The sequence below is a fragment of the Morone saxatilis genome, unplaced genomic scaffold, assembly GCF_004916995.1.
Source record: "Morone saxatilis isolate NCDOM2014 unplaced genomic scaffold, NCSU_SB_2.0 Contig8, whole genome shotgun sequence".
Classification (NCBI taxonomy): domain Eukaryota; kingdom Metazoa; phylum Chordata; class Actinopteri; family Moronidae; genus Morone; species Morone saxatilis.
In genome coordinates this window covers 23,856,501-23,884,164 of record NW_023340257.1, presented here as the reverse complement: position 1 = coordinate 23,884,164, position 27,664 = coordinate 23,856,501, and the positions used below count along the sequence as shown (strand labels likewise).

The 27,664-nt window shown below is 41.0% G+C and overlaps 2 protein-coding genes across 3 annotated transcripts; one reads left to right on the top strand and one right to left on the bottom strand.

The window, feature by feature from the left end:
• The first annotated feature begins 4,306 nt into the window (after positions 1 to 4,306).
• rasgrp4 (RAS guanyl releasing protein 4) lies at positions 4,307 to 19,334 on the top strand. 2 transcript variants are annotated; one of them, XM_035679446.1, is made up of 17 exons: positions 4,307 to 4,807; positions 10,691 to 10,833; positions 12,310 to 12,421; positions 12,641 to 12,703; positions 12,814 to 12,945; positions 13,107 to 13,248; positions 14,104 to 14,277; positions 14,446 to 14,562; positions 15,245 to 15,520; positions 15,611 to 15,691; positions 15,979 to 16,083; positions 16,213 to 16,322; positions 16,475 to 16,625; positions 16,714 to 16,750; positions 16,951 to 17,070; positions 17,183 to 17,385; positions 18,205 to 19,334. In XM_035679446.1, exons 1-17 carry the CDS (start codon positions 4,791 to 4,793, stop codon positions 18,313 to 18,315), a joined length of 2,094 nt encoding a protein of 697 aa, XP_035535339.1. In that variant the 5' UTR covers positions 4,307 to 4,790; the 3' UTR covers positions 18,316 to 19,334. The 2 variants fall into 2 exon arrangements, with proteins under 2 accessions (XP_035535339.1, XP_035535338.1); XM_035679445.1 differs by having other exon boundaries at positions 16,951 to 17,082.
• Positions 19,335 to 19,398: 64 nt separating this feature from the next.
• Positions 19,399 to 27,432, bottom strand: hnrnpul1 (heterogeneous nuclear ribonucleoprotein U-like 1; the record flags this gene model as incomplete). The annotated part of the gene is given in 13 exon segments (XM_035679444.1): positions 19,399 to 20,315; positions 20,415 to 20,633; positions 20,744 to 20,895; positions 21,147 to 21,419; positions 22,174 to 22,342; positions 24,608 to 24,736; positions 24,827 to 24,949; positions 25,212 to 25,478; positions 25,589 to 25,701; positions 25,814 to 25,913; positions 26,359 to 26,498; positions 27,012 to 27,085; positions 27,219 to 27,432. Coding segments are annotated over 13 exon segments (2,090 nt in total), but the record flags the coding sequence as incomplete, so codon positions are not given.
• Positions 27,433 to 27,664: the final 232 nt, after the last annotated feature.

Here is a 27,664-nt window from a genome sequence, read left to right as displayed (position 1 = left end):
TCTCAGTGCTACTGTGTGTGGGTGTGCTGGAGGACAGCATGAGTCCTGTGGCTCTCACGGTGTTGTGAGAGAGAGTGACGGGAGGCGAGACTCTCCCCGACTCCTCTCCCCTCTCCCCTTGCATCTCCCAACCGCAGATGAGGGAGAGGGAGGGATGGTGGGTGGGTGGGGGGAGGAAGGGAGGGGTAGGCACCTTGTTACACATTTACACGACTCCCATCCCACAGCGCCGCCATGTTTGTAGAAGTGGGCCACTCCTTCACACAGGCTGCCCCCCTCCAACACACACACACACACACACACACACACACATCTCTCCCCTCCTTCCAAATGTCTGAGGCTATAAAAGGAAAGGGGGTGAGGACTAGCCTTTGGGGAGTGTGCAGTAAGAACACATGCACGCTCACACACAAAAAAGCACACACCTTAACTCTTCAAAGTGAATAAGTCAGCTGCACTGTACAAACCCCCCTCCCTCCTTTATTAGGTGAATGAGTGTATAAACACTTCATTAGCTGCTCTGCATCCTGCATCCTGCATCAGTATCAACTGACAGTCAGATGATGAGGTATCAATTTAGGGCTGCACGACAGATATTGCTATATGATTCGATGATATATGATTAGTGGGAATGATTATTTATGCATCAGAAATGTATTTGTCTAAAAACTATTAAAATTGTGATGATGGGACATTTTTTTTGGAGTCTGTACCAAACAAACATGTTTTCTTACATCTGGAGAACAAGGTTTTTAACCCAGGGAATCTCTGCAGCACTACAGTAATTCATTATTATGCTGATTTGTCACACATTTTACCTTCATCAAAAAATTGCAGCTACTTGAGGTCTGGATATTAGGCTCGGCCATATTGCAATTTCGATAATATTGCGATTGATTGTGCAGCCCAATATCAGTTTTATGATATATGTCTTCTTAGATGTACAGCATTTTAATAGGAACGGGTTATCATGGTCTCTGCAGGAGTAATGCAGGACAGATTATTATTGATTGATTATTGTGAGTTAGAGACAAAAAACATCCTCAGTTAAACTCATGTCAGCTAATCTGCCAGACAACTGTATGGGTGTGGTTTGATCAGATTTGAGTGACTATCAACAGATTCAGATTCTTATACTGTAAAATTTAGATTGATCAGTGCAGCACAGCCCCACTTTAAACCAGCGAGACATCACACAAACATAATCTCTGACTCTGTCAAGTAACAATGTGTTCCTGACTTTAATGTGACTTTTGATTGTTTATATCAAAGGGAATAATTAACGATTATATGATGCAGAGAAAAGCTGCAAAACTTTACATTAGAAGCAGAAACAACACTTTTGCTTGATAAAGGGCCTAAAAGGTAAATTTAAAATCATAATTGCTATCATTCATTGTGTTTCATCGCTCTACAAGAGGAAGTTGTAAATGATATAACAGGAAAGGAAAGCTCAGCCAACAGTTTGGCACGCTCATTGCAGTGGATGCTACGGATGCTTTATTACAGTCCAATCAACAACAGGGCGAGACGCTTTGCACAGACATTATGCAAGGCTTTTAATTGGCTCTGTGCACTTTGCCATAAAATTTCTGATTTTATGCTTCAGTGTTAAAGAAGCAAAGGTCTTAAGACAGCTAAAAGCACTAATTAATTACTACCATATTATTTTTTAACACCCTGGTCAGTTAGCTGTAGTAATATAACTGGAAACATACATTTTTAGTCCAGCCCCTGTAGCCACGCAAGAGAAATCTTTTATTGAATTAATTCATTTATTCTTTAATATAACAATGTCAGCAGTGTGATTCTTTTTTTCTTAATTTACTTTCTCTAAACAGTGACTAATTAGCAAAACATGTCATTTCACTTTAAATAATTAATTGTGTAAATCATTTATCAAGCAAAGATGTAAGGGTTTGCTGTTGTTCTCTGTTATATATGATTGTAAACTGAATATTTCTGGGTACTGGACTGTACCTGGACTGGTATTTTTTAGTATTTTTCTTATTTTAGAGGCCAAATAATTAATCGAATAATCAAAATAATCTGCAAAATAATCATCTGCAGCCTTAGTGACAGGTAAAAATGACCTGAATATTGAAAGGTGTCCATGCAGCTTTTCTGTCAGTCCCCTTATAGCCTGAATAAAATCCCCTAAGCCCTCTTTTAGCTCTTCAAATATACATATATAATAGAATATTGACATCTTTTTGTATGCAAATAGGCATAAGAGAGACTACAAACCCCCCTAATGGAAGGCCATAAAAAAAAAAATGCTATCTAGTCACAAAATCAACAGCTCTGTCTTGACAGCCTGATGCATTCCTGCAGGAATCAGTGGATGACAGTGGCACACCCCTCTTGGTCATATCAGGCAGCAGGGATGCACCAGACAGAAAAGCTGGAAGTCTGAGCGGAAAAAGGGCATCACACACTCAGAAACGGTGACCAGCCTTCAGATAGTACACACACACACACATCCTTACCTCCTTAGTCTCCATCTGGCATCCTTCAGCATGCTCTCCTTCTCGCCCATCTCCCACTGCAACAGCAGCTGGCAGCCTGTTAAGATGTTTTGAGATGCTGCTCGCCGGGATACAACTCCGTCCAGCGGGTAAAACAGATAGGAGGAGGAGGAGGAGGAGGAGGAGGAGGAGGTGATACGCCACTGAAGCAGAACTAACATGAATTCTGGGAGTATGAGTCCTGATTGAGAAGAGACCTGCTGTTGCCTGTTTTTTTTTGTTTTTTTTGCCAACTCATGAATCTGCCTTCGTGTGGGTGCAGTTGCGGTGCAGCCCCTGAAGGTGGCGACATTGCACCGATTATTGGACTCAAATCTCTGTACAATGATCTCCAATTGGGACTCCAAAGTGATCGAGAGATAGCAGCAATAAGCTTTCAAACTGAATAGGGGTAAGTCTTAGGAGTTGTTATAATGCTGAGTCCTTGAAACTTAATTTAAAACCAAAAGAGGAAAATAATAAAAACCTCCAAAAGTATTTTTTTTACTTTGCAAATTACTTTGCTAACAAGGATAAAACGTTAATGAACTTATCACACAATAAAATAACTCAAAATCCTTTACAAATATATTGATTAAGGCTAATTAAACTTTTAACTGTGCCGTTTTAATTTATCAGAAATCCTATGAACCGTTTACTATTCGTTACTGTCAATGTACATCAACAACATCGATTTAACTTCCGTTTTACAAGAAATAACAAAGTAAAAGCCTTAAAACAAAATGCACTTAATTCACAAACACACAAAATAAACTACATATAGGGGCATTACAGTGGCAAAATGTGATTATGGTGTTTGATTATAGTAGAAATGAGGTCCACTAGCTATTTAAATGTCTTTAGATTCACCAGCTGAGTTGATTGCAACTCTTCCTGTTTTAAGAACTATTGCTTAAGATTACAGTAAGATTATCACATGACCAGGAAAACCCATTAAATGCTTTATTTTCGTCTGTGATATCCCCATGTACTCTGTTTAGGTTCTTCAATAATCTCCTGTCTAAAGCAAATCCAAATGCATTTTTAAGTGTTTTGGACGTGGCGTGCAAGGACTGCAGGATTCCTGCTCTGTGCATCTTTCCCTGCTATTGAATGCTATATCGCCCACTCTCTCTGCCAGCCAGTCAGCTTCCTGCAGCAAAGAAACCACCTCTGCAGACTTAGGGACATTAATGTCCCCTGTTTAGTCGCTTCTTCCTCTTGGTGTGTTAAAACAAGGATGCCTTTGAGTCTCCCTGTCCAGCTGCACAGCCACATTCACAAGCACAAACACTACCTCCCTGTGTAAACACTTGCTACCCTGAGAAATGACAGAGGGAGTTAAAAAAAAGAAGAAAAGGAAGAAATCAGTGTGATAGACGTGATTTGGGGAACACTGGGGACCCTGGATGAACAAATCTAGTGGGGAGACGTGTCAGGATTCAACAATGTTATCAGACATCCAGTGATTTCTTTTCAGGAACTGATTCTTTTGCCAAGTTCAGGCGATTCCTCAGAAAACTGCATCAAAAAAGTGACATTTAGGTGTGGCCTATTTTTTTTTTCTGCGTTGATGAAAAAAGAACCGCAGATGTCGCTTCCTGGAGTACACTGATGGTGCTCAGATGATTGCTCATCACTATCTCTAACTCTCCTCCTCCTTCCTCTATGGGTACTGCATTTGTGTTCACTATTCTCTCTCTCTCTCTCTCTCGCTCTCTCTCCCCTCCCCCTTGTACACACACACACACACACACATACAGAAACTGATGTGAGTTCCCCTATCTGACAGAGCCAGTTCCTCCATTTAAGATGCTGACTTGTTTATGTTGAAGGGACAAGTAAATGACTTTTGTTAGTTTTCAACTCATTTTTTAAGCTTGCTAGAGGTTTTTTCTTTTAACATTTCAGCTTTGTTGCAGGAAAAAGAGGGCATGACGTCCGTTTTGTTGCTGATTTGTGGTTTATAGATATCTTCAGATAGGAGATAGAGAGGGAGGTTGACTGACACACAGAGAGTGGTTTGATAAGCAGGGTTTAGGCGTGGAGTTTAGTCTAGTCGATGACAAGTAGGTGGTCTAGTCAGCCCTCACCCCCAGCAACTGTCCATCCTGTGCCCGTTCCTGCTGTCCTGGGCACATAAACACATAGAGGACACAGAGGAGGAGGAGAAGGAGGAGGAGAAGGAGGAGCAGGGTCAACCATGGAGCTGTAGGGACACGCTCAGATGCCCGTGCGGATCACCAGTGGAGGAGGAGTGCCGCTGAGGAGAAGAGCTCTGCAATGAACAAGACCAAGAGGTAATTAAAAAGAAAAAAGAAGAGAGGGTACATCAAAACTGAGACTCTGGTGCACTCAGACCCACTTGCAGTTGAGTTTCTTAGCAATTGTAAGTCTAAGTATGTGTCAGCAGCAAGTGTTTTGTGTGCAGCAGCGATGTGTGAACCTTGAGGTTATGAGATGCAGTGTGGTTTGTGCAAAGGCTCTTGACAAGTCGAAGAGAAATGAGGGCATTTAGTTTTATTTTCCGCTTGGTGTGTTGGTTTTATGCCCTTTATTTGAATATAGACAGTGTGCAGTGGAAAGAGAGAGAGGGAGGCTTTGTGTTAAAAGAAAGACTGCAGACACACATATCACATATACACACTCATACACGGTCACAGCTAATGTGTTTGACCTGCATATCAGTGAAGAATATCAACATGTCAAATTATTTGTGTGTACTGAACACAAGCAAGCTCTGACATTCAACAGTTGTGCGTGCCTGTTGAACGCTGCCTGCTCACCTTTCCATGGAAATGTGTTTTCTCTTCTGTCCAGCCAATCTGAATTTACATGTCAGTTCAGTGGTGTTTTTTGCATTTTGTATTCAATACTGCTGAGAAACTACACATTTAGTAGCCTGTGTTTTCAGTGGTACTTTTTGTGCTGCTCTAGTTGTGACCGCAGCTCTTATCAGATTGCCTGGAATAAAAGTGTTGTGTGTTGAATGTTAAGGTAGTCAGACGTGAGTTATGTGTGATTTAGCTACCTGAGTTTAAGGTGGACTGATATGGAGTGGTCACATTACTTGGGGCCAGATTAGCAGTGGCTAGATATATAGTTTTTGACAATTGATAACACCCATTTGTCAATATTGAGTTCACTTTTTTCAAAACTCTTCACACAGTCAACACAACAGAAGTCAATGTGGACCAAACTGTGGATGACGTTTTATTGCTTCCACACAAGTCACCTCATCTCTCAAAATTCATGAACTGCTCCACTGTAAAAACTGTTACATTTATAGTCAAAACCACAAAATGACTGTAAATCAGACTGCAATTTGCTACATTCTGATCTAAAAGGAAGTAAATCAAAATGCATAAACTCCAAACTGGGACATACAACAGTGAGCACCTGTTACCATTCCTTGATAACCTCTATGAAAGACTTATGCCAGGTGAGGAAAGGGGGCAAGTGGCGTTTCACCATTCTCTTCCAGTCACAGAGTGGTTTACAGTCCATCCCAGGGATGGATCAGGTATGCAAAAAAGGTTTGTCAAGAGAGGAGAAATGGAATTATGTTAATGAGGACGGGGATTGCATTTCTGATTAATTTCTGGCAGCACAATCCATGCAGTAGTGTCCTTTTGTTGTAAAATAATCCCACTTTATGCTCGATCAATACATAAATAATTAAAAATACTTCAGAGACAATAGTGATACATATTGTAATGCTACCTGTTTTAAGTGTGTGTACAAGAGTGTTTAGGTTGCAGTAGTGCATTATTGGTGTTAAAATTAACGGTTGTGCTGAGCCGCATGTCGTTAAAGAGAACTGTGTGAACAGTGTAAAAAAAGTGAATTCAGGAAGGAGAAATGTGTGTTCCCAGTTGTAAAAAAGACTGTAACACTTAAGGCTCGTAAGATTGTGTTTTGTTAAGATTCACAAATGATTTAAAAAAACACAATGTGCACTAAAGGTGTGTGTAGTTGCACAGGTATGAAAACAGATTCATGGCTGCAGTCCCAACAAGTTCATACTTCTTTTTCCTCACAAAACAGCCAAAGTGGTTTATGAATATTTGCTTCAATTTTTCTGATGTTAACTACAGTGGTTGGTACAGTGACTTTATTGTTGGACCAAATAGATGAATGGCTCATTGCAGGAGATGCATCCTCTTGCAGAGGGAACAAGAACGCAGGTTGTGAGAGAGAGAGGGGGAAAGAGAGTGAGAGAAAAAGAGCAGCTCACAAACAAGGCCTTCAAAGGGCTCTAGCTTCAATTAATCAATTAAGGAAAGAAAGAGAGGAATTTGCATATCCCCCCGCCAGTGTGAGAGCGAGGGAGGGAGAAAGGGGAGGGGGGAACAGGATCTGTAGCCAGGAGTCCTGACACGGATGGGAAAGGGAGTGAGAGGGGGATTTCCAAAGAGAAAAAGGAGAAGCTGTTTCCTGAGTGACTTGAATAGAGCAAGGATTAAGGAAGAGGAAAAAGTGGGTGAAGGAGTAGTCAGGGAGGAAAAGGAGGTGTGGAAGGTCTTCCTGAAATAAAATCTGTGATATAATGGACCCAATTTCATTATGTATTAAAAAAAAGAGACTACGTAGGTTTTTTTCCTCATTGTCATGCGCATGACGATTTTTCTTTTTCACCAACAAGTTTTAGCAGCTGTGTGTTTCCATGGATGCACGGTTAAATATGGAGGGGTAATTACTGTATTATGTTTACCCAAGTTGTCTATCTGACTTTTGATGCAAATGCCCAAACAGTAAGTCCCGTTGTATTCTGATTTGCATGGGAGTCCACCACACTCACACTGACTGTATTTACCAACAGCTTTGTCTCGTAAGTTGCAGAGAAAAGAGATCACAGACCGCTGTGCTGTGTGTTACCTGCTCAGCAATCTGTGGGGGAAATTCCCTGACAAACGTCATGACATCAATAACATTTCCCCATCAGCACTTCTGTTTGTAGTACCGAGCGTGTCTCCTCATATGTGTGACTGCTTTGACAGACAGAGCTGGATTCACTCTGAGTCAAAGAGAGACATGACACATTGTAAAGGGCACTGAAATAAGAAAACCATTGAGTCTCAAGATTAATTGGCCATGCGTGCAATAAAGAATTAACCATTTAAGTTTTTCATTTTAACTTATTTACTTACATACAAAAATGTAAAAGACATACATGGAGATATTAATGTATACATTTTACAGGACACAATAAAGAAATGAAAATGGGAAATGAAAATGTATTCATCAAGCAAAAATGCAAAGCATATACTTTTCATAACTGTAAAACATAAATACTAAATGCAAAATACTTTTGAGTTTTGGACTGTTCACACAAAACAAACAAATAAGACTTCACCTTAAGGAAACGTGTTTTTTTTTTGTTTAAGTTTAAGCACATAGACTCTAGTGCTGGGGGTTGTAGGTTAAAGTCCCACCTGACTTGAGTATATTCAATTATGAATACTATGAATTATGATGAGAATCTTCAAGGAGATTAGGAACACAACCTTCTTCAAGTCAAGTTAATATTATTTATAAAGCCTAAAATGATCAATTACAAAGTTGCCTTGAAGTCCTTACAGACTGTACGTCAAACAACAAACCGCGATTCTAAAGATAAAGAGCCGTATGTAATCCTTCAGTTTATATTAAAGCAAGGATGTAATGAAACATTTGATGAGATACAAGGTTTTCACTGGACAGTATTGTAGAAGTCTAATAAGTAGCTGAGGTATAGATTCAGTGAACATAGGCAGCTTGACTGTGTGCTTGTTTGACTCCTCCTACTGATCCCTCCATGTGTTGTGAGGCTTACCTGTCCTTACTGTAAAATAGCTCACGGTGGTACATGCTGTGCTGTTAATTGTTAGTGTTTTGAATTCAGTAGCAAGCAGGTGAGACGAAGAGAGACGAAGAGGTGGTGGAGGAGAGGTGGGGTTTTGTTGCCCAGCAGGTTTCCAAACCAGCCGCCTTGAGCTGGACTACCAGGATGCACAGAGAGATGGGGTGGTCAATGACATCCCCCCCATCAGGGTTTCTGAATCCAGGCATGGCTGAAGGGGAGATGTGTGGTGTGATAACTGTGACGGCTGGATGAAAAAGCACGTACAGGCAGGAGAGCAGCTTGTGTTATAAATAGATATGTGAATGTCACCCTGTACGCCTGTATGAAATTGTGCATCCATGAGTGTCCTTTCATGTGTTGTACATAAAGTAAACCCAACGTTTTTGTGCAACTGACGTGTGGATGCATGTTGAGTTATTCATTACGTGTGTGTGTGTGCACGCTGGGGAAATTAACCACACACACACACACACACACACACACACACACACACAAGCACAGGTTGAGAGAAGGGGATGCAGGTCTGGTCATTCAGGGAACTTGTCACCAGTTCAGTTCTCTGAATTCAAAGTGTTTCCTGGTAATTTCATCATATTAGTTGCAGTATAGAGGCCGACGCAGGCTCACGGAATTACACATGGTACACACAGTTTCTACGTACACATGAGAACAAAAAATACTCAAGCACAACGCTGAAAGTTTTAATAATTTTAAAAAATGCAGTCAACACACAACGATCTGGTTTCATTTTTAAACATTGGTTTCATTTCAAGTCTGGCAGGAGGATTGTGGATCAGACCCTTTACTCTAAACTCCTTTTACAAAAGCTGAAGCAAAGATACCAGTTTGAATATAACAAGTATGACAAGAGTCCCTTACTGGTTATTGTGAAATACAGTCCGACATTGCTAAACTGAGCCCCGATCTGAAGAGGAAGCATTAATCGCATCATGAAACATTGGAGTCTCATTTGTCTTTTTAAGGGCATTTGAAAAGCCCTTAAAGATTAACTCCATGTTAACACTCCGGAAAAGAAGTAGTTCCTAACCTTCATTGGTTGAAAGTTCTTTTACACTTCTGACCACACTCAACATCAACCCAGCCTCACGGCATGGTCAAAGCTGTTGTATATATGCTATATGTCAAAAGCAACTTCTGTCATTCTTTTCAAGAAAAGAAAGAGAGGAATTTGCATATCCCGCTTGTTTGCACACTGCCAATGAAAGGAAACACAATTAACAACAATTTCCTACATCAGTGGTTCACTATCTTTTGGACTTAATGGTGATCCCTAAAAAAAAAAGGTTTTCAGAGGTTGCGTATGGTCTGTGAGCTGTGAGGAGTTCAGCCGAGGAGGGATCTTTCCTTCTTAGTTAGATTGTTTTTAGAAACCTGAGGAAGTAAAAATATTAAGTATTTCACAAGTAGAAATAAAGGAAAATAAACAATTAGGTCTAGCAAAATTGTTTATTTTTCCTTCCTCTCTCCTTTTGCATTTCCCAGCATCCTAGATAACGGTACACAGGGTGATAACAATATATATTTATAGATTATTTACATTCTTCAAGCTCAAAGAAAGCCTGAAAATATGTTGCCCAGTTTTGACATGCTGTCATATATTTGCTCTGTGCAGCAGATCTTTATCTCCCATGTCTTACATACATAGCTATATGTGTGTATACCATGAACTGTGCTGCACAGCGCTGAAAGGAGCTGGTTTTTGAGGAAACGCTGAAGAATTACAATGGCATGCAAAGCAGTATTAGATATGGGACATAATATAGTACTACCTCATCCAAATGTGATATAATATTGTACATTTTTTAGCTCAACTCAGATTTTTCAGTCTATACTGTAACTACTGTTTAAAGGCAGACCAGAAATTTTATAGCTCTCAAACTGGCCATATGAAACTTAAAACCACTCATATAAAAACAATAAAAACCATTCAAGGAATTATATTAATTATTATAATGATGTATACCCTATTATCTCATAGCATATTCACTTGTATTAAAATTAGTTAGCAAAGGTATGGTCTCCATGTTTCAGAAAGCATGTGTGTTAGCATTTGTGTCCAAGTCTGTTACCTATTTGACAAATACTGAACATTTTCTGGACTGTTCTACCAGGCAGCTTCAGGATGAGAAACACATAACACTATGTAGTTGTTTGACAGCTGCAGCACTGTAACACAGCTTATCAGATGTGGGGAGCTGCATTTCCTCAGATACTGACCTGAACCACCTCACCACATTCTGCTCTACTTTTTTCTATGCTACTTATACTCCCTGACTGTATCTGACTCTCTCTCTTGCTCTCTCCCTCTCTCTCTCAGGAAACCCAAGCTGGTCCAGCGGAGGAGGAATACATGTCCCAGTCCTCAGGACATAACCCGGGCCTTGCAGAGCCCCAGCTCTGCACCCAGCGCCAGTGCTGCCAGCCTGGATGAGCTCATACAGCGCTGCCTAAACTGCTTCGGTCAGTCCCTGTCCCTGCGTGATTGCAAGTGTTCCAAAAGTTTGTCATGTGTCTTTACTCACAACCAGGTTATATAAATGAGGGATGAGGGAGAGTGAGGGGGGGAATCCAGGGTGAGAGAAACTGACAGGGAGGGAGGGAGGCAGACAAAGGGCAGGCTCATACAATCAAGCTTTGTTCTGTTGGGCTGCAGAGGCCAACTAGCTATTCCCATGCAATGTTAAACTATACAAATCTCTCTCTTCTCTGCCTCTCTGCCTCTCTTTCAATGGTCTCACTCTCTTCATTGCCCAGTTCATCCAACTTACTAGCTCACAGATAGTTTATGTTTAATTTGCAGAGGTTTAGAGATATGCCCTGATGAGAGTCATGCTGTCACCACAGTAATGGAGATGAATTGAATTTCTTTGGTGGTGCTCAAAGATTGAAAAGTGACCTCAAAATGCCTGTCCAAATCCAATCCTTATCCATAATGTCCTTGTTAATCTGGATAATAAAAACAGTGAGTAACCAGGACAAGAGACACTATTGTTGACCACAGATGAACAAAAGTATAAATAAACAAATAAACCCAGAGCTATGAGAATCCAGATACCACTAGGAGGAAGTGCAATTTGTTTGTTTGTTTTTGCAGGAATGGTTTGGTTGTACTGACCCTTTAACTCGCGCTACATGAATCCTTAAAGTGATACAAATATGGTGTGTATATCAAAACCTTACGTACAGCATGAGAAGAAAAAAAAAAAACTTGTGTGATGTACTTTTTATAATAGTAGTTGTGGCGATGTGCTACAGCAGATCACATGCATGCATGTGTCATTAAATATAGAGAGCGATTTGCTGCAGGCAAACTTGTGCAATAATATTTTTTTCTATATGTGGGTCTGAAAAGGATCAAAAGCTGTTATTGACTGAGTGGAAAAGCTCCAGTGCTACTCGGTTTGAGTTGGTATCAGTATGGTGACAAGTAGGTGACAAGTAGTAATACCCACACCTGCATGCCAGTCAATCTTTGTTTTGGCCAAAAACCCAGTGAGAGACACTGACTTGGTATGTCCCATTATAATATAATGTATATCATGTATATCAAGTAAATTAGACACCTTTGTCTAGACCTTTTTTTTTCTTCATTTGCTTATTTCTACTCTAGGTCACAGTTGGATGTATCTCATACAGTAGGCGAAAGGCAGGAAAACACCCGGGGCAGGTTGTCATTTCATCGCAAGGTTAACACAGACAGACACTCACACCTACAGGAAATTTAAAATCTCCAATATACCTGTGCTGCATGTCTCAGGGGTGTGACAGAAAAACAAATCACTACATGAAAAATTTAAAACCCACTCCAGTAGAACTGAAATGAACAGAAATGAACTGCTTGACCGCTGGGCCACGGTGCAAACCACAGTTTTTGTTGTTATTTTTAACCACATTAATCCTCCTTGTGTGAAATTTGCTGATGTGTTTTGGTTGCAGATTCAGAGGGGAAGCTTTCCAGCCCCAGAGGGTCCCAACTGGTCCACATGACCCTGATGATGCACAGTTGGGTTGTGCCATCTCAGATGTTCGCCCAGAAACTTCTCACCCTATATCCTCCACTGTCACTCAGTGCAGTGCCACCGGTCCCACCGGTGCACTGTTCCCAATCACATGACCACGTTCATTAATCAGATCAGCAAACAGGCATGGCTTTGTTTTGCACTCCTTGTCAGCAAAGCAGATTTGAAGTATATATCCCTGCTGGTGTTTATTGTACCGTTGTGCCATATCTGCACAGTTTGTTAAGATCCTTGACTCTTTGTCTCACTTATAAGGATTGTCCCTTGGACAAGAGAGGACTCAGGCGGACACAGGTCTGCCACCTTATTAGGTGAGTAAGGACACCATACACAGGACATGACTTGAATGACTGTGACAGAACTGGATGTCCTGCTCTATTTGCGTGTAGTAAACATATTTTCTGTCCTGCTGTGTCACAAGGCAGTGGATCAGCCAGTTCCCGGCAGTATTCGAGGCAGACCCCCTCCTTGAGGAGATCATGGGGGACCTGTGGGCGCTGGTCCGGTCAGACGGAGAGGAGAAGCACTCGCAGCTCATTGATAGCTCCTGCTTGTGAGCCATGTTTTCATTTGTAAACCATCATGCCCTGGAGGAATTGTAGTTTGCTTATTTGGCCACAACTCAAACAAGTTTTCTATAAATAGAAAATAGAGTTTTTCTATAAATAGAAAAAACGTCTATTTTTTTCCTGTTGCTTGGCTTTTTTTTCCTAGAAGCCCTCATGTGAACATATTCCAGGCACCCTCACCCTCTGTGAAGAAGAGGAAGGTGTCTTTGATCTTCGACCACATGGAGCCAGATGAGATGGCTGAGCACCTCAGTTACCTGGAGTTCAAGAACTTCTGTAATGTTTCGGTAAGTTGAGTGAACAACTTTTCACTATTTGCTGCTCTTAGTTAATGAGGCCTCATCCTGTTGCCATGACTTGCAGAGATGTCGCTGCTGCCAAAACAAACACTCACAATAGGTGAAGGTGCAAACCATGAAGACTTACTGTAATAGCACGCTTAACTGAACCAATTAGGTTGATAAATGTCTAATATGGCTAGAATAATTGATCTCCTGTTAAAGAAGGACATGATACTGTGGCAACAATCTATAGTTAAAACATCAAAATTATTCTCCATCTGTACATCTGAGGGTTTGATACAATACAGACACATCTGTGCATTAAATCAAATGACAGACTGTAAGAGTATTAAGGAGACTTTAGTAGTGTCAGCAGAGACTTTAAGGGCACACCTAGAATAAAAAATATGATAAATATATAAATAATTGTGGGAAATCTCCTGCAGCATAACTCACTTATTGTTTTTAGTAAGTACAAGGACAGCTGGACAACTTATTCTCTGTCTCTGACAGAGCTCCAGAGCATCCTTACCTAAATTAATTTCCCTATTAATATCAACATCTCCCGACTGAAAGCCTTTATAAAGTATGTCTTAATAGAAAGAGGTACAGCACTTTCCTTTTATTGAGGAGGTAAGATGTTTATTCTAGTGTGTTGATGTTGGAGAATTGTTTTCTCTTTCTGTAAAAAAAAAAGTACAAATATGATCTGCTCTCACAATCAACAGTGGCCAATACAATTATCTGGTTGGTGAAATAGTGAAAGCGGTTTAGATTTCTAAATTGCTTGTACTCCTGAATAAAAGAAAATGCTCAAACTCAAGTTGTTGCCTGCCTGACCACTGCTATCTGATTGGCCAGTACCTGGACTACCGCAGCTACGTGGTGCGAGGCTCGGTGCGGGACAACCCCGCTCTGGAGCGGTCGGTCATGATGTGTAATGGAGTCTCCCAGTGGGTCCAGCTGATGATCCTCAGCAGACACACAGCCCAGCAGAGAGCCCAGGTCTTCACTAAGTTCATTCACGTGGCTCAGGTAAACTGGCTGAGGGATCACACATCACAAAAACACACTAAGAGGCTCAGAGGGATTTTTTGTTTGGCTGCTGAGAACTGTACTTGTTTTGGCTGCTTGGTTTTGTTTTTGGGACTTTATGTGCCATTTCACACCCCGCAGTCATTCACAGTGCACTTTCCTCTACAGAAACTTCGAGCTCTGCAAAACTTTAACACTCTAATGGCAGTGACTGGAGGCCTCTGTCACAGCTCAATCTCCCGCCTCAAAGACACCTCTAACTTGCTGCCTCCTGACATCACTAAGGTATTTTAAATATTACTATGTGTAAATGTGACTATGAGTCAAACTACTTCACCACCAAGCTATGATTATTCTTTCTTTGACATTTTTGGATTTCAGTGTATTCATGTCATATTTTTTATTCATAATTTGTTTTGTGTTTTCACTATTTCTACATTCACTGTCTGTCAAGATATATTTGGGGGAATTTGGTGGCATTAGAGCTCTTTAAAAAAAAAATCTTAACTATGAAATTAACTCAGTGTGTTCAGGTTCCAGCAATCAATATAACTTATACTTATGTAAGGGAGAGTAATAAAACTTTTGGATGTAACAGCAAATTGGAAGATTATTCATGTATACGTCACATTTTCACTTCTTGTTTTCTTTTGAGGGGCAACACACTGGTTTCTTTGTCTTATCATTATCAATTCTGTCTTTTTAGTTGGTTCTGTTACATTGGACTTAAACAAAAAGTAACTACTATTCACACCCTAAAATAAATAATATACTAACACATAGTTTAATGCAAGGCCATCAGCTGCATCTACATTGTACATAGAATATTTTCTATACCACCTTATTTGATAGCATAAAGTTATTTTTTGGTTATTTTTTATGGTTATATTCAAGTCTGAATAAGTAACTACAGAGACACATGACAGGCTCATTTATCATTACTTTCTTGATCCTTATCCTCTTTGAGGCCCTGAGTGAGATGACAGAGCTGCTCTCCTCACGCAGCAACTACATCAACTACCGGCGGGTTTACAATGAGTGCAGTGGCTTCAAGGTGCCTATCCTGGGCGTCCACCTGAAGGATCTGATCTCGTTGAATGAGGCCCTGCCGGACTACATTGATGAGGATAAGATCAACTTAAGCAAGCTGCAGCACCTGTACAGCAACATCAATGACCTGCTGGCCATTCACAGCTGCAAGCCGCCTTTCGAGGCCAACAAAGACCTTCTCCATCTACTCACGGTACGAGACAGAAACTGGATTATTTTATAAGAATGCAGATAAAAAGTTCCCACGAAGAACATCTTACATTATGTTCTTTCAATGCCTCAGCTCTCTCTAGATTTATACTACACCGAGGATGAGATATATGAACTTTCATACACCAAGGAACCCAAGAATCCTAAGATCCAGGTCAGTAGAGCCACATGCTTGTCCTTGAAGTTCAGCTCTATCTAAAACCATCAGACTCACTCTTGTTTTGACCTCTTTTCACAAGAGGAGGAACATTTGTGTACTCCCTGTGGGTGTAACATCATCTTCAAAACAAAAGCACAGACTGAACGCTAAAATACATCAAAATCAGCCACATCAAAGCGCTGTACGTTAGGGGAAGCGTGTTATGTGGTGGGTGTGCTTTTTTTCTTGTTTCTCACATTTGCAGTCATTCGTGTCTCATTACTGCATCTGTCGGTCCACAGCCTGTAGCTCCAGTTAAACCGCCTGTAGTGGCAGAGTGGGGTTCAGGGGTCACCCCCAGGCTCGACCCTGACACCATATCTAAACATGTCAAACAGATGGTGGATGTGAGTATGTGACTCTGCAACAACCTCTTGTCTTTCACTTCCTTATTACATGGCAGGCTAAAGCAGAACTAACCAACTGCTCCTTGACAAGTGCAACTAAATATCTGATTGCTTTGTTGCCCCCTGCAGTCTGTAATGAAAAATTACGACCAGAACCAGGACGGTTACATTTCACTGGAGGAATTTGAGAAAATAGCAGCCAACTTCCCCTTCTCCTTCTGCACTCACGAAACTGACAGGTGAGGAAGCTGCAACACGCACAAAGGCCTCTCGCCGTGACGTGACTGTACAACAGAAAAAACATGAAACAACATGAGCTGTTGGATGGCTTATGAAAACCTCAACCAACTTACTCACTTTTGTGTTGCTCTTTGGAAAATTTTCTGCCCAGGGAGGGACAAATCAGCCGTGAAGAAATCAACTCTTACTTCATGAGGGGAATGTCTATATGTGCCAAGCTGGGCTACAACTTCAAAGACGCACACAACTTCCATGAAACCACGTATAAACGACCAACGTATTGTGATACTTGTGGAGGCTTTGTGAGTATCCATTGTATCCATTTGTGGTTTTGTATGAATAGGCCAATCAAACTGCAATATCACATGTATCATGTCTGCCCTCTTGCAGCTATGGGGAGTCATCAAGCGGGGCTACCACTGTAAAGGTAAGATAGCATTTCATGTTCAGATGTAAAGTGCATATAAAGTAAGAGAAGTTAAAGGGTCAGTTCACTAATTTTAAAAAATATTTAATAAATTGGTTTGTGGTGCTCAAAGCAATAAATCCACAGAACTTTTGGACTTGAACTGATTCTTTAAGTAGTAATGCTTCTATTAAAGTCTCAACATTGTTTCTGTCTTTCAGACTGTGGGATAAACTGTCACAGACACTGTAGAGATCTGGTGGGAATGGAGTGTGTGAAAAAACACAAAAACACAACGGGGTCCTGCCCCTGCACCCCTGCCCCCGAATCAAGAACCAAGGGTAACAGCTGGAGTACGTCCTTTCTTCTTCATATACAGAACATACACCTAAAATTTCCTGCCTATAAAATGACCTTGAACCCATTACACTGATGTCTCGTGTTCTCTGTCAGGTTCAGAGGAGGAGGCCTTTGTTTTCCCCCAAAGTAACGAGACGGAACACAACAAGGGCACTTCTGTTAGGATAAATAACACCGGTGATTGGGCGCTGTCGGACCGCTCCACTCAGACAGATCCTGGAGTGTGGACTCCTGAGAAAAATGACAAGAGGGGAAACCACCACAACTCTCTTGTACATGCGTCCCCAGAAAGAAAGGTGATCATACAGGAAGACAGTTTTTTGACCCATTCTGGCTTTTTATGCTATTTTTAAGTCACAAATGCTCATGGCCTCAGCAATTTGGGAAACATTAGTATGTCTACATTTCTCGAGTGACTACATGTGCGGAAACAAGACAGTAAGAGCTTTCTGCAGTGATTCATGTGGGTTTAACGTTTTCTGGTGGTAATACAGGAGCTAATAAATGATGAGTCAGCCAGCAATATTGGCTGTTGGGGGTGTAAATTCACTACTTTTAAATGACTCACCTTACTGTAATTTCCCTGTAACCAACCACATAGTAAAATTCCACTGGTGCACTAAACTTTTCTAAGTTAACAGATCAAATCATTAATAACACAGTAAATTAAACCAAGAAATAATGCTTTCTGTGTCCAGGTTGTTGTTTCAAAAGGTAAACTTTTTTATCATTTACAATAGAGAACTGAGAAAAGTACCTTCTGTCAGCTCACCACCAAAAGGAGCCCATAGTTTTGGTTTTATTTAAGTACAAAGGAGAAAAAGGTGATGATGAATTCAGGAATTACATACAACAAATTCAAACCCCCCCCCTGGAAACAGTGTACCTTTTACACAGGATAATTCACCACCTTTTAAGGACTATGTTAAGGATTATAAGTACATAAGTCAAAATAGCATTAAAACTACTAGTGTGACTTTCTTTTTTAATTAACTAATTAAGTAACTGATTAAGCAACAATTCATACAAGCTTTCTCACTACAAACTGAAAGGGTTTTTCCACAGTTTGACAGCAGTTTTCTCAATGATAAGGTTGTCTCTTTTCTGTTTGCCAGGTCAACACACTGCCACAGAGAAACAGAGGCTGTTCCATGCCTGTTTCCTTCCTGCAGGAGAAGGTGGAGGAGCTGCATCTCTACAAAGACAAGAGCAGAGAGCCAGACTGAGCACTCCCATCTTCTGACATTCCCCTTCACAGACAAAATATCCAGATACCACCACGTTTCTTACAGAACTGGTGTTGAACTGATGAGATTTTACAGGCCATTCACCTCAGAATGCCAGCAATTATACATGGACTTGGTTTCAAGTGTCTTTGTGACATGTTTGTATTATTTTATTTCTGTCGGTCTTTATTAGTTTGGCTTATTGTTTTAGGCTTCAAACATAAAATGTCCTACTGTAAGTTATGAACACCTCATCATGTTGGTGCCTTGGTTCTCTGGTGCTAAGATTCAACACAACCTCAATCCATAAGGACATTTATGACAACAGACATTAAAGGTTTTCCTGATCCCATATACACACACACGTAATAAATGCAGGGTAGGAAATTAACACTAACCTCCACAAAAGTCTGGTTCATTTTAACTTTGGCAGCTATGTAACAACTGTGCTCATGAATTTGGAAAGTACACTGCCAAAAATGTTTGAATTGCCATTTGTTTGGCTTTGGGTCAGGTGATATGATATTCATACCATGAGACAATGTGTTGATTGTTAACCAGAAGATGTATACCTTTTTATGAGGTGTCTATTCCTTTAAGATCTCTGGTTAGATTAGTCCAGACAATTTTGCAAATGACTGAATCCATTTCTTCATGGCAATATTGGATTTACTTGTGAACTATTTTCACATTTTCATCTGGTTAGTCTTGGTTATATTTCAAGAAAATGTCCCCCCTCTACTTTGATTGGTAAATCATGAAAGCTGCTTGTTAAGTCTTGATCCATAAGCCATCACAACTAGCAGCAGAAAATGTTTATTTCCTGCCCTGACAACATTTTTGACTATTCAGTAACTGCAAAAGTTCATTCAAGGTTCAGCAGGACTGCACTGGAACTATACGTATGCGATCCCATCCGAAGTTGGCATATTATTTGTAGCAGAATGCTTTTTTTTGTTTTGTCCTTTGTCCACAATTTTACTCTGGTTGAAGAAAAATACACCAACAATGATAAATCATGCAGTATGTGTTGTGTTTGACTTGAAAAAAAAAAAAAGAAAAAAGGATCACATAAACATCAACAGGCGTATACAATTGCATTTTATTGTATAAAGACAAGAAGACAGCTTGGGTAACTGGTCACTGATCAGATTTTCATTTTCAGGTAGAAAAAAATGGGTTTGACAACAGGATTTAACTACTGGACTCAATGAACACCAATCACTAAGGGATAAAAAAAAACTGCAGATACAACTACTCAGAGTGGCAAAATATTCAATTCAATCAAAGACTGGATTAACGCTTAAATACTACAGTATCAACACCTATAAAAAATGTTCCATGTTTGAATTCTATTGGAGTAAATAAAATGTGCTCACTCAGAAACTGAAAAATAAAGAGCAAGACAGGGGAAAGGGCCATGAAGGTAAAAGCATGCATTTTGTTCTTTGTTAAGCTTCTCAAAACAAGCAAAATTAATCAGGCGTTGCTGTATTTTCCTGCCCTGTCACTTTTTCACACTATGAATCCTAGAAATATACAATTACCCCCCTCAACCTGTAGCAAATGTAGAGTTTGCAGTTCAACAGACATCTGCATTCAATGCATAATAGATAACATTCATTAAATGTTTTGATACCTATCATCTACCACCTCACGGTTTCTGCTTAGGTTAAGACTTCATTCAGTAAAAAAATGAAAAGACATCGAACTGTATACAGTTTATGTGTACAATGATTGGTGATGAATGAAGGCTACTGTGTAAAACCAGACAGAGACAGTTATGGTTGGGGGACTTGATGTGAGACTGTACAAAATCAATTTGCTGCAGAGGTCAGAGTGTTTAGGACACAGGTGGATGCAGGTACAGATGCAGAGCAAAGCTACTGGGAACCAGAAGATGAACCTTGGTTGCCCTGTCCAGGGTAGCTGCCGTACTGGCTGTAATACTGGTTCCACTGATTCTGGTTCTGGTAGTACTGTTGCCACTGCTGAGCATACTGGAGGAAGAAACAGAAACAAAGCAGTGAGAGAATGTAACATTTTTAAATCTCGTTTTTCAAAGAAAGGTAAGGACAGGGGGGGATTCATTAGTCTACCTGCTGATATTGCTGGTTGTAGCTCTGTGTTTGCTGTGGCTGTTGCTGCGGCTGCTGTGGTTGCTGCTGTGGCTGTTGCTGGTGGTGGTTGTACGTCTGCGCAGTGGCAGGTGTCTGGCTGTAGCTCTGGCTGTATCCTGGGTACTGACTGTAGTTGCCGTAGTAACTCTGGTTGTAGTTGCCCTGGTTGTATCCTTGATTGTAACTCTGGCTGTAGCCCTGGAGGTGAAGCAGGAAGTTCACAACACATTCATTTACTATTACATATAGTCCGCCTTTTCATTTCATCATTCCCCCAAATTTCATACATCAACGGTCATGTTACGTACCTGGTTGTATCCTCCCTTGTTGTAAGGGGCCGGGCGGTTGTAGCTGCCCCCTGACTGTTGGCTGCGGTTATACCCACTGCGTGCTTCAGAGCCTCCGTCGCGGTAGCTGTTGCCCCAACGGTTCTGGTTATAGCTGCCACGATTGTAGCCGGCTGGATAAACAAAAATGATGTAACAACTGGAACACACACAGCTTCTCTGTATACCAAAATACCAACCCTATTTTTGCCTAAGTGCTGTTACATTCAAATCACAGAGCTATGCACCTGGCAATCTTGTTAAAACAGCGGTATGTGTTGTTAAACAAGTTTGTCAGAAACTTGCGTTTAGCTATGACTTGACTGTAACCAACAGCTTTACATGACCAAAATAAACACAGCGTATGAGGTACTGCTCCACTCACCACCTCTGTATCCACTGCCTCCATCTCCACTGCGGTTCTGGTAGCCACCGCGGGACCCATCACGGTTGTCATACCGCTGGAAGCTACCGCCGCCGCTGCCGCCGCGGCCCCGGAACCCGCCCTGCCTGTTGTCAAAGCGTTTCTCAGGGGGTGGGCCAGCCTTGCGGCCCTCTTCATTGTACTGCTTCAACAGAGCTTCTGCCTCCTCGCGCTGCAGCTCAATGTACGTCACCCCCTCCAGGAAGTCGCAAGCCTCAGGGAGAGTAAAGTTGGCTTGGAGAGTGACAGAGGTGACCACAGGAGGAGGAGAGAGAGACAGTCCATCCAGCAAGAGACGGATGGAGAGAAAGAGAGAGAAAGAGAGGGGTGGGGGGTTGTAGTGAAGACCAGAGTAGCCACACCACCGAAAGACAAAATGAAAAATAATTACTACCATACAGAGACAGTGGAAATCATAGAGAAACTAAGAGCAGATAGATGAAAGCAGATGGCGGGGTAAAAGGGAACAAACATCACCTCCAGGGGAACATGGAGGAAAAATTTGTTTAAGCAGACAAAGGAGAGGGGGGAGTTCAGTAGAGGTGGGGAGGGGATAAAAAGGGCAACTAGAAGGTTGGTGAGAGGAGGAAACAGCACTGCAAACCAAGGACAGCTGACGTAATGCTGTTACAAATTAACTTCCAACAACTTCAGCATGTGACTGCTTGTAAGTTTGCCATTTGGAAACGTCCTTTTTAGGGAAGCAAATTGGGCAATATTTAACTCTACCGTTACACGACCTCGACAAGTCTCAGTTTGCAGTGCATTAGAAGTAAGCTGTATGGCGAGTGGCAGATAGAGGGCAAAAATAAGGAAGAATCAAATTCATGTGGACGGTTTAAAAAAATGTCCAGGTCTGATATCTGGCCAAAGCCTATGATGGGGGAAGGGGGGAGGGGGTATCTTCCAAGTTTGATTTTAGAGACAACACATAGAAAAGTAAAAAGTAGATCTGGTGTTTTATTTGTTGTTTCCACAGCATTCCTACCTTTCATTTCTAAAACAGCATGATCGGGCACATCCTTCCCCTGCTCATTGGTTTGCTTTAATGTTCGTTCTTTTAAATCCTCGTCCGTGGGACAAATTACAATAGCCTTGCGTTGAAAACCTTCAAAAGGACGCATTTTTCGTCTCCTTGCTGATCCATATACATTTGTCTAGCAATGGTGACAAGAAAGAAGTAGAAGCTTGTTTGTTATTGTTTACTTGTAATGGCTTTCCACTGGATGGAAGCTGGAACCCTGCAATAATGAAGTGAGAGAGGTTTGGCTTGGATGTCAGTCTACGCTTTTACTCAGGTTCTAATGGCCTCTCATCACTCCACAGACTTACCTCACGGTCTGTGCACCCAGCTGCCCGGCGGCTGCTGATGAAGGTTAATTATGGACAAGGAGGGGCCCCAGAAACACTGACTGCACTGTACAGTATGTTCGCCCGGTTAATAGCATTAACAGTTTCAGATCAATCGACACTAAAATAGATATTCAAACTGATGTAAGCAGTTATTGTCCTTATTCATGCAGTGAAAATGTGCTGCTTGTAAATATGTTTTTATACATTATTGGATTCTATTGTGAGAAAACTAGATTTATTATCTGTGCCCTTACAGAACTGAATAAACGCAGTTAAAATGTGCGACGCCCCTACAATGCATTTCAAATGGGTCTGTATTACTGCTGATTGTATCAATTTTAATTCAGCTTATTAACTCATTTCTACAGAATAATGGTTCAAATTCTTTGCCTGTTATTGAATAAAAAAAAGGTAGATTTAGCTCATTTAGGCTACAATAAGACGTCATCTGCCATGACAAGCAAGATGCTGGCTGATTTTCATTGGTCACACAATAAAAATAAACATTTTCTATAGCTTGCTACACAATACTCGAGTTAGTTACACCAGTATTAGGCATTTGCGGGCCACTATGACAACTGGGAACGAAAACATCCTTCATAAAACTGGGTGAGTATAATATGTGTGTTAATAGTATTACTTGTCTAGCCAAACTTTAAATATCTCCGTCCTACCATATTCTATTAACGATTCATATTTATGAACGCATGTGTACTAACACACAGCGGGTTCAAATTTCTCTTTAAGAAACTAAAAAGTGGAATGAAAACGTTTCTTAACAAATCCTCTGGTGTTCGATCTTAATAACATACGCCTGATTAGACCAACATACAGATTAGATCGATGACTCAAACCGCCACAGAGATACTGTTCAAACACGGCAGATGATTCACCATCATCAGAAGTTACACTCACTTCACCACTCAACATTAAAGCTTCCCAAAGTAGCAGCTACAATCAGTCAAACAATCAATCTCCCTGTTCACTGTAACAAGTCATTTCTACACAACAGATAATCACACGTAAAAAGTATTGTAGTTTAAGCAGTGTTAATGTTTATATCAAAGCAACGTTGTAATAACAGGATATAGAATTATTTTAAGTACCATAAAATCTTTTTTCCTTGTATACAAGTTTAATTTGTTCTGTACCTAATGTGATTTACAATTAATTAAATCACATGCATCTCCTTTAATTCCCAACATCCATATTCTACTGCTTTTTTCTTTCATACACTATCATTTCCACTGACAGCATCTACAAAATCAGCCACGTGGTCCGACAACTCTATAAATTCTCTTTCCGAACCTTTACAACAAAACTTTATAATCAATCTCATACACTCGTCTTCTACAAGCGCGTGCTACATCAAAAACAACTCAGCTACTCTGAGGGGGCCCCACCACGCTTACCTTGACTTACCTCATCTTCATAAGGCCTCTAGTCCCAGTCAAGACAACAACAGACAGATATAACCTACCTGCAGATACTCACAGTGTCCTATGAAAAGCCAGTCTGACATCAGACCCACCTACCTTTTTCACACTTACTGAGCACAAGAATCTGAAAATCTAAAGACTGTTAGTCATTACTTACCTTCAGGGTCAATTTATTAAAAAAACACACTCAAAAGTTCCATGTATCTCACTTAAAAATAGCTTTTAAAAAAGCTATCAACTCTGTCTTATTAAATTAGCAACAGAAGGTGTTTTTCTTACTCACCAGTCAGAGCTTACTTGTTTCTCAACATCTTTACATAGTCATGGTTTACTTGTACATTGTTGAAATTCACAAGACAAACAATACTGTATTATGACAAGAAATAGCAAGTGCAAATATACTGAGGGATGAAAACATGAAATATTCTGTCACTTATGAGAGCCATTAATCATTTTCTTTTACAATACATGACAAGCAAGTGACAAGAGGGTGATCAATGCTTCTTCTACTCTATAATACACAGAGCCCCCTGAAAGATAAATAAATAGGCCATTAGAGAGAGTGAGCATCAGGGCACATTGACTGACTGTGGCGAGTATGAGAGCAGAGTGTGGGTGGGAGGGCAGTACCTGATCTAGGATGTAGTTGCGTCTCTTGCGGGCAGCGATCTCGATCAGCCTGTTGAGACACTGGGTGGCCTGCTGTATCAGAAGATCCCAGCGCCCGGCGTAGTTCTTCTGGCGACGCAGACCCATCACCTGAAGACCAAAACAGTTAAGTGAGGCAATAACTGACGGAAAAACCGTGTGAAAGTGTAATTTAGTTTGTGGTCGGTGGCCCAAACCAACCTTCATCTTGTCCATGATGGCATTTGTGCCCAAGATGTTGTACTTCTTCTCAGGGTTAGTCTCTGCGTGTTTTATGGCCCAGGTGGTCTTTCCGCAGGCAGGCAGGCCAACCATCATCAAGATCTAAAAATAAAAAGAGAACAAAGAAAATTAATTTAGTCATGATTTACTTTCCAGTTCCTACTAAAAGGAAACGTGTTTGATTTATTACAATTAACAGTTATGTATCTTTTTCTGTTGACAGAAGAAACATCTAATTCTTGTCCATTTACTTCCACTATGTATAATATAATCATTCAATGTTGTGTAAAAATGTTGGGCTTTATGTGTGCTGTGTCCACGACAATCAGAACCTAATTTTCTGCGGCCCCGAACCGCCACACACCTCGCATTCAGATTTGGTGGCAGGTCCCTTAGTGCCTCTAATTTTGTCCTCCATCTCGAGATCGTGGATGTAGGTGTATCCCTCTGGTGCGGGGAAGTACGGCTGCGGCTTCTGTCCAAAGTTGAACTCGACAGCACAGTTCTTCACCAGAACGTGAGGGAACAAGGCACGGCCTGCCAGCGCCTCCTTGGTTGTCCGAAAAGCCACGCCCAACGACACTCCATTTTTGGAGTAGCCCATCTCCACCTCGTCGCCACTGTCAAAATCCTGAAGTTGTCATGGGGCAGAGAGAAAAAGCATCATGAGTTTTACTTGTCGAAACTGTACATTTTATCCTGAAACGATCCTTATTCGATGCCAAAGTAACATTTACGTACAATGTAACAGCCGATGACGTCGTTTTCCCCAAACTTTTCACCGAAGTCCGCAAACTTGCAGTCAGAGGATTTCTTTCCTGTTCCACCGTATCCAAAGGAAAAGGCCTCCTCACCTAAAACAAGACAGAATGAAATGCATCGTTTCTATTTTAGCTCTCTTTTCACAGCAAAGTTTTATTCATGGTCAAACGTCATCGTGATTGTTCGAGCAGTCGCTCCTCTCACCAAGCTGAGTGCTGCAGTGGTTGAGTGACCATCCAATTCTGACCACGTGGGGGTCTGGCTCACTACTGGGCAGGTGCTTTACAGGGATTTCCTCATTGATCTGAAGAGCGGGAGACATATCAGGTCAAAAACAAGCCTAGAGAAGATGTATAACAGCAATAAATCACCTAATTGGACGGTAGCTAACGAACAAGCAAATGCCTTAGTGAGATTAGTTTAGTAAAAGCTCGTAACTTCTGTAAAATAACAAGGTGTTCAGATAGATTTCAAGATTAGGCAGTGTGGGATATTATCTCCATTCTTACCTAAATGTTTTAAAATCTCCCCTGAGGTCTCTCCTAACGTACGATGCTAACAACAACTGTGTGTTAATAGGAGCAACAAAACGACCCACTCATCCTGTTTTAAAAGTAATTAACACATAAAGCCTGTCTCACCTATCAGGGACCATTAGGTCACACGTGGACACAACATACAGAAACCACTAACTCCTCAGAAAAGCGTCTGTCTGTTTTTAAAGGAGGAGACGCTCCTTTCTTTATTACCTTCATCTCATAACACACGCGACCCCGGGTGACACCGTGTGAAGCCCGTGCTCCAGCCCACAGGTAAGCAAAGCCTTCGATGGTCAGTGGATAGCCGCTGTAGCGATCTCGGGACACTTTGAAGTGAAGATCACAGTTGTCTGAAGAGAAGGATTAAAAAGAAAAGTTAAAAAAAAAGATAAATGTATTTGTTTATAACACATTTTAAATGCAAAACACGATATAAACATACGTTGCTACAGTCTAAACTGCACAAACGTATGAGATTAGTGTGATTTATAGCAGCTTTGGCAATAAAATGCTTCTTGTGTGTTACAATCTATCATTGGGCTAACTTCCCGTCAATTAAATACTGAAATTAAACTCTTCTCTAACTTTTCTGTGGGTCCCCAGATGGAAAACCACTGCGGTACACCTCCTTCTTATCTGTCTTCATCAAACACCATTACTGACCAGCAGACGTTGGGTTGTGAATTTAGGTCGTAGCTGAATCTATTTGACCTGAGCTGACCTTTGGAGAAATACTAATATAGTACGATTCATAATGTATATCAATGAGTTATTTAAAACCTAGAAAAGTTCAACTGAAATAGCGATTCTAACGGAGAGGATTTCACAGTCGGAGGGCCTCCACCTGGGATCGTCTTACTTACACGTATCAATCGTAACCAGAGTGTCGTCTATGTTCTCTTCCTCGTCTTCAGCGGGGGGCTGAGGTGTTCGGGATCTGTACAATATGAACGGAGCATGAAGTCAACAGCCTTTACAACCCACACCGACTGACAAAAAACATGAAAACAGAACAGCCAAAGCTCGGACACTTCCCCGCTCTGCTGCCGAACACTTGATGACGAGCGTACCTCTTTTCCTCGCGGTGCTCGTAGTAGCCGTAGCTCCTGCTCTCCTCGTGCGGTCTCTTGCGGCCGTAGTTGCCACCTTTGTCGGCTTCCACTTTGACTTGCTCGGCCTGAGCTGCGGCGTCTTGCTCCTGCTGACGTTCTGTCTCTTGAATGTCCTGCTGTCCGTCTCCGGCAACCTGAGGGTCATCTTCCGTCTTGACCTCCACTTTGACTTCTAAAATGATGAATGAACAACGGCCGTGAGCTTCGTTCTGTGTCACAACTGCGTAGTTTATTTATTTATATTTATTTTATTTTATGTCTTTTATACAAAAGATATATTTATCGCATTTTTCTTATTTGTATTATACACAAAAGTTATTTTACATAGGCAACTAAAATTGTGCAACATATATTATCTACGAGTTTTCTTTATATAAAAGTTTTATATCTGCGTATCTATTTTT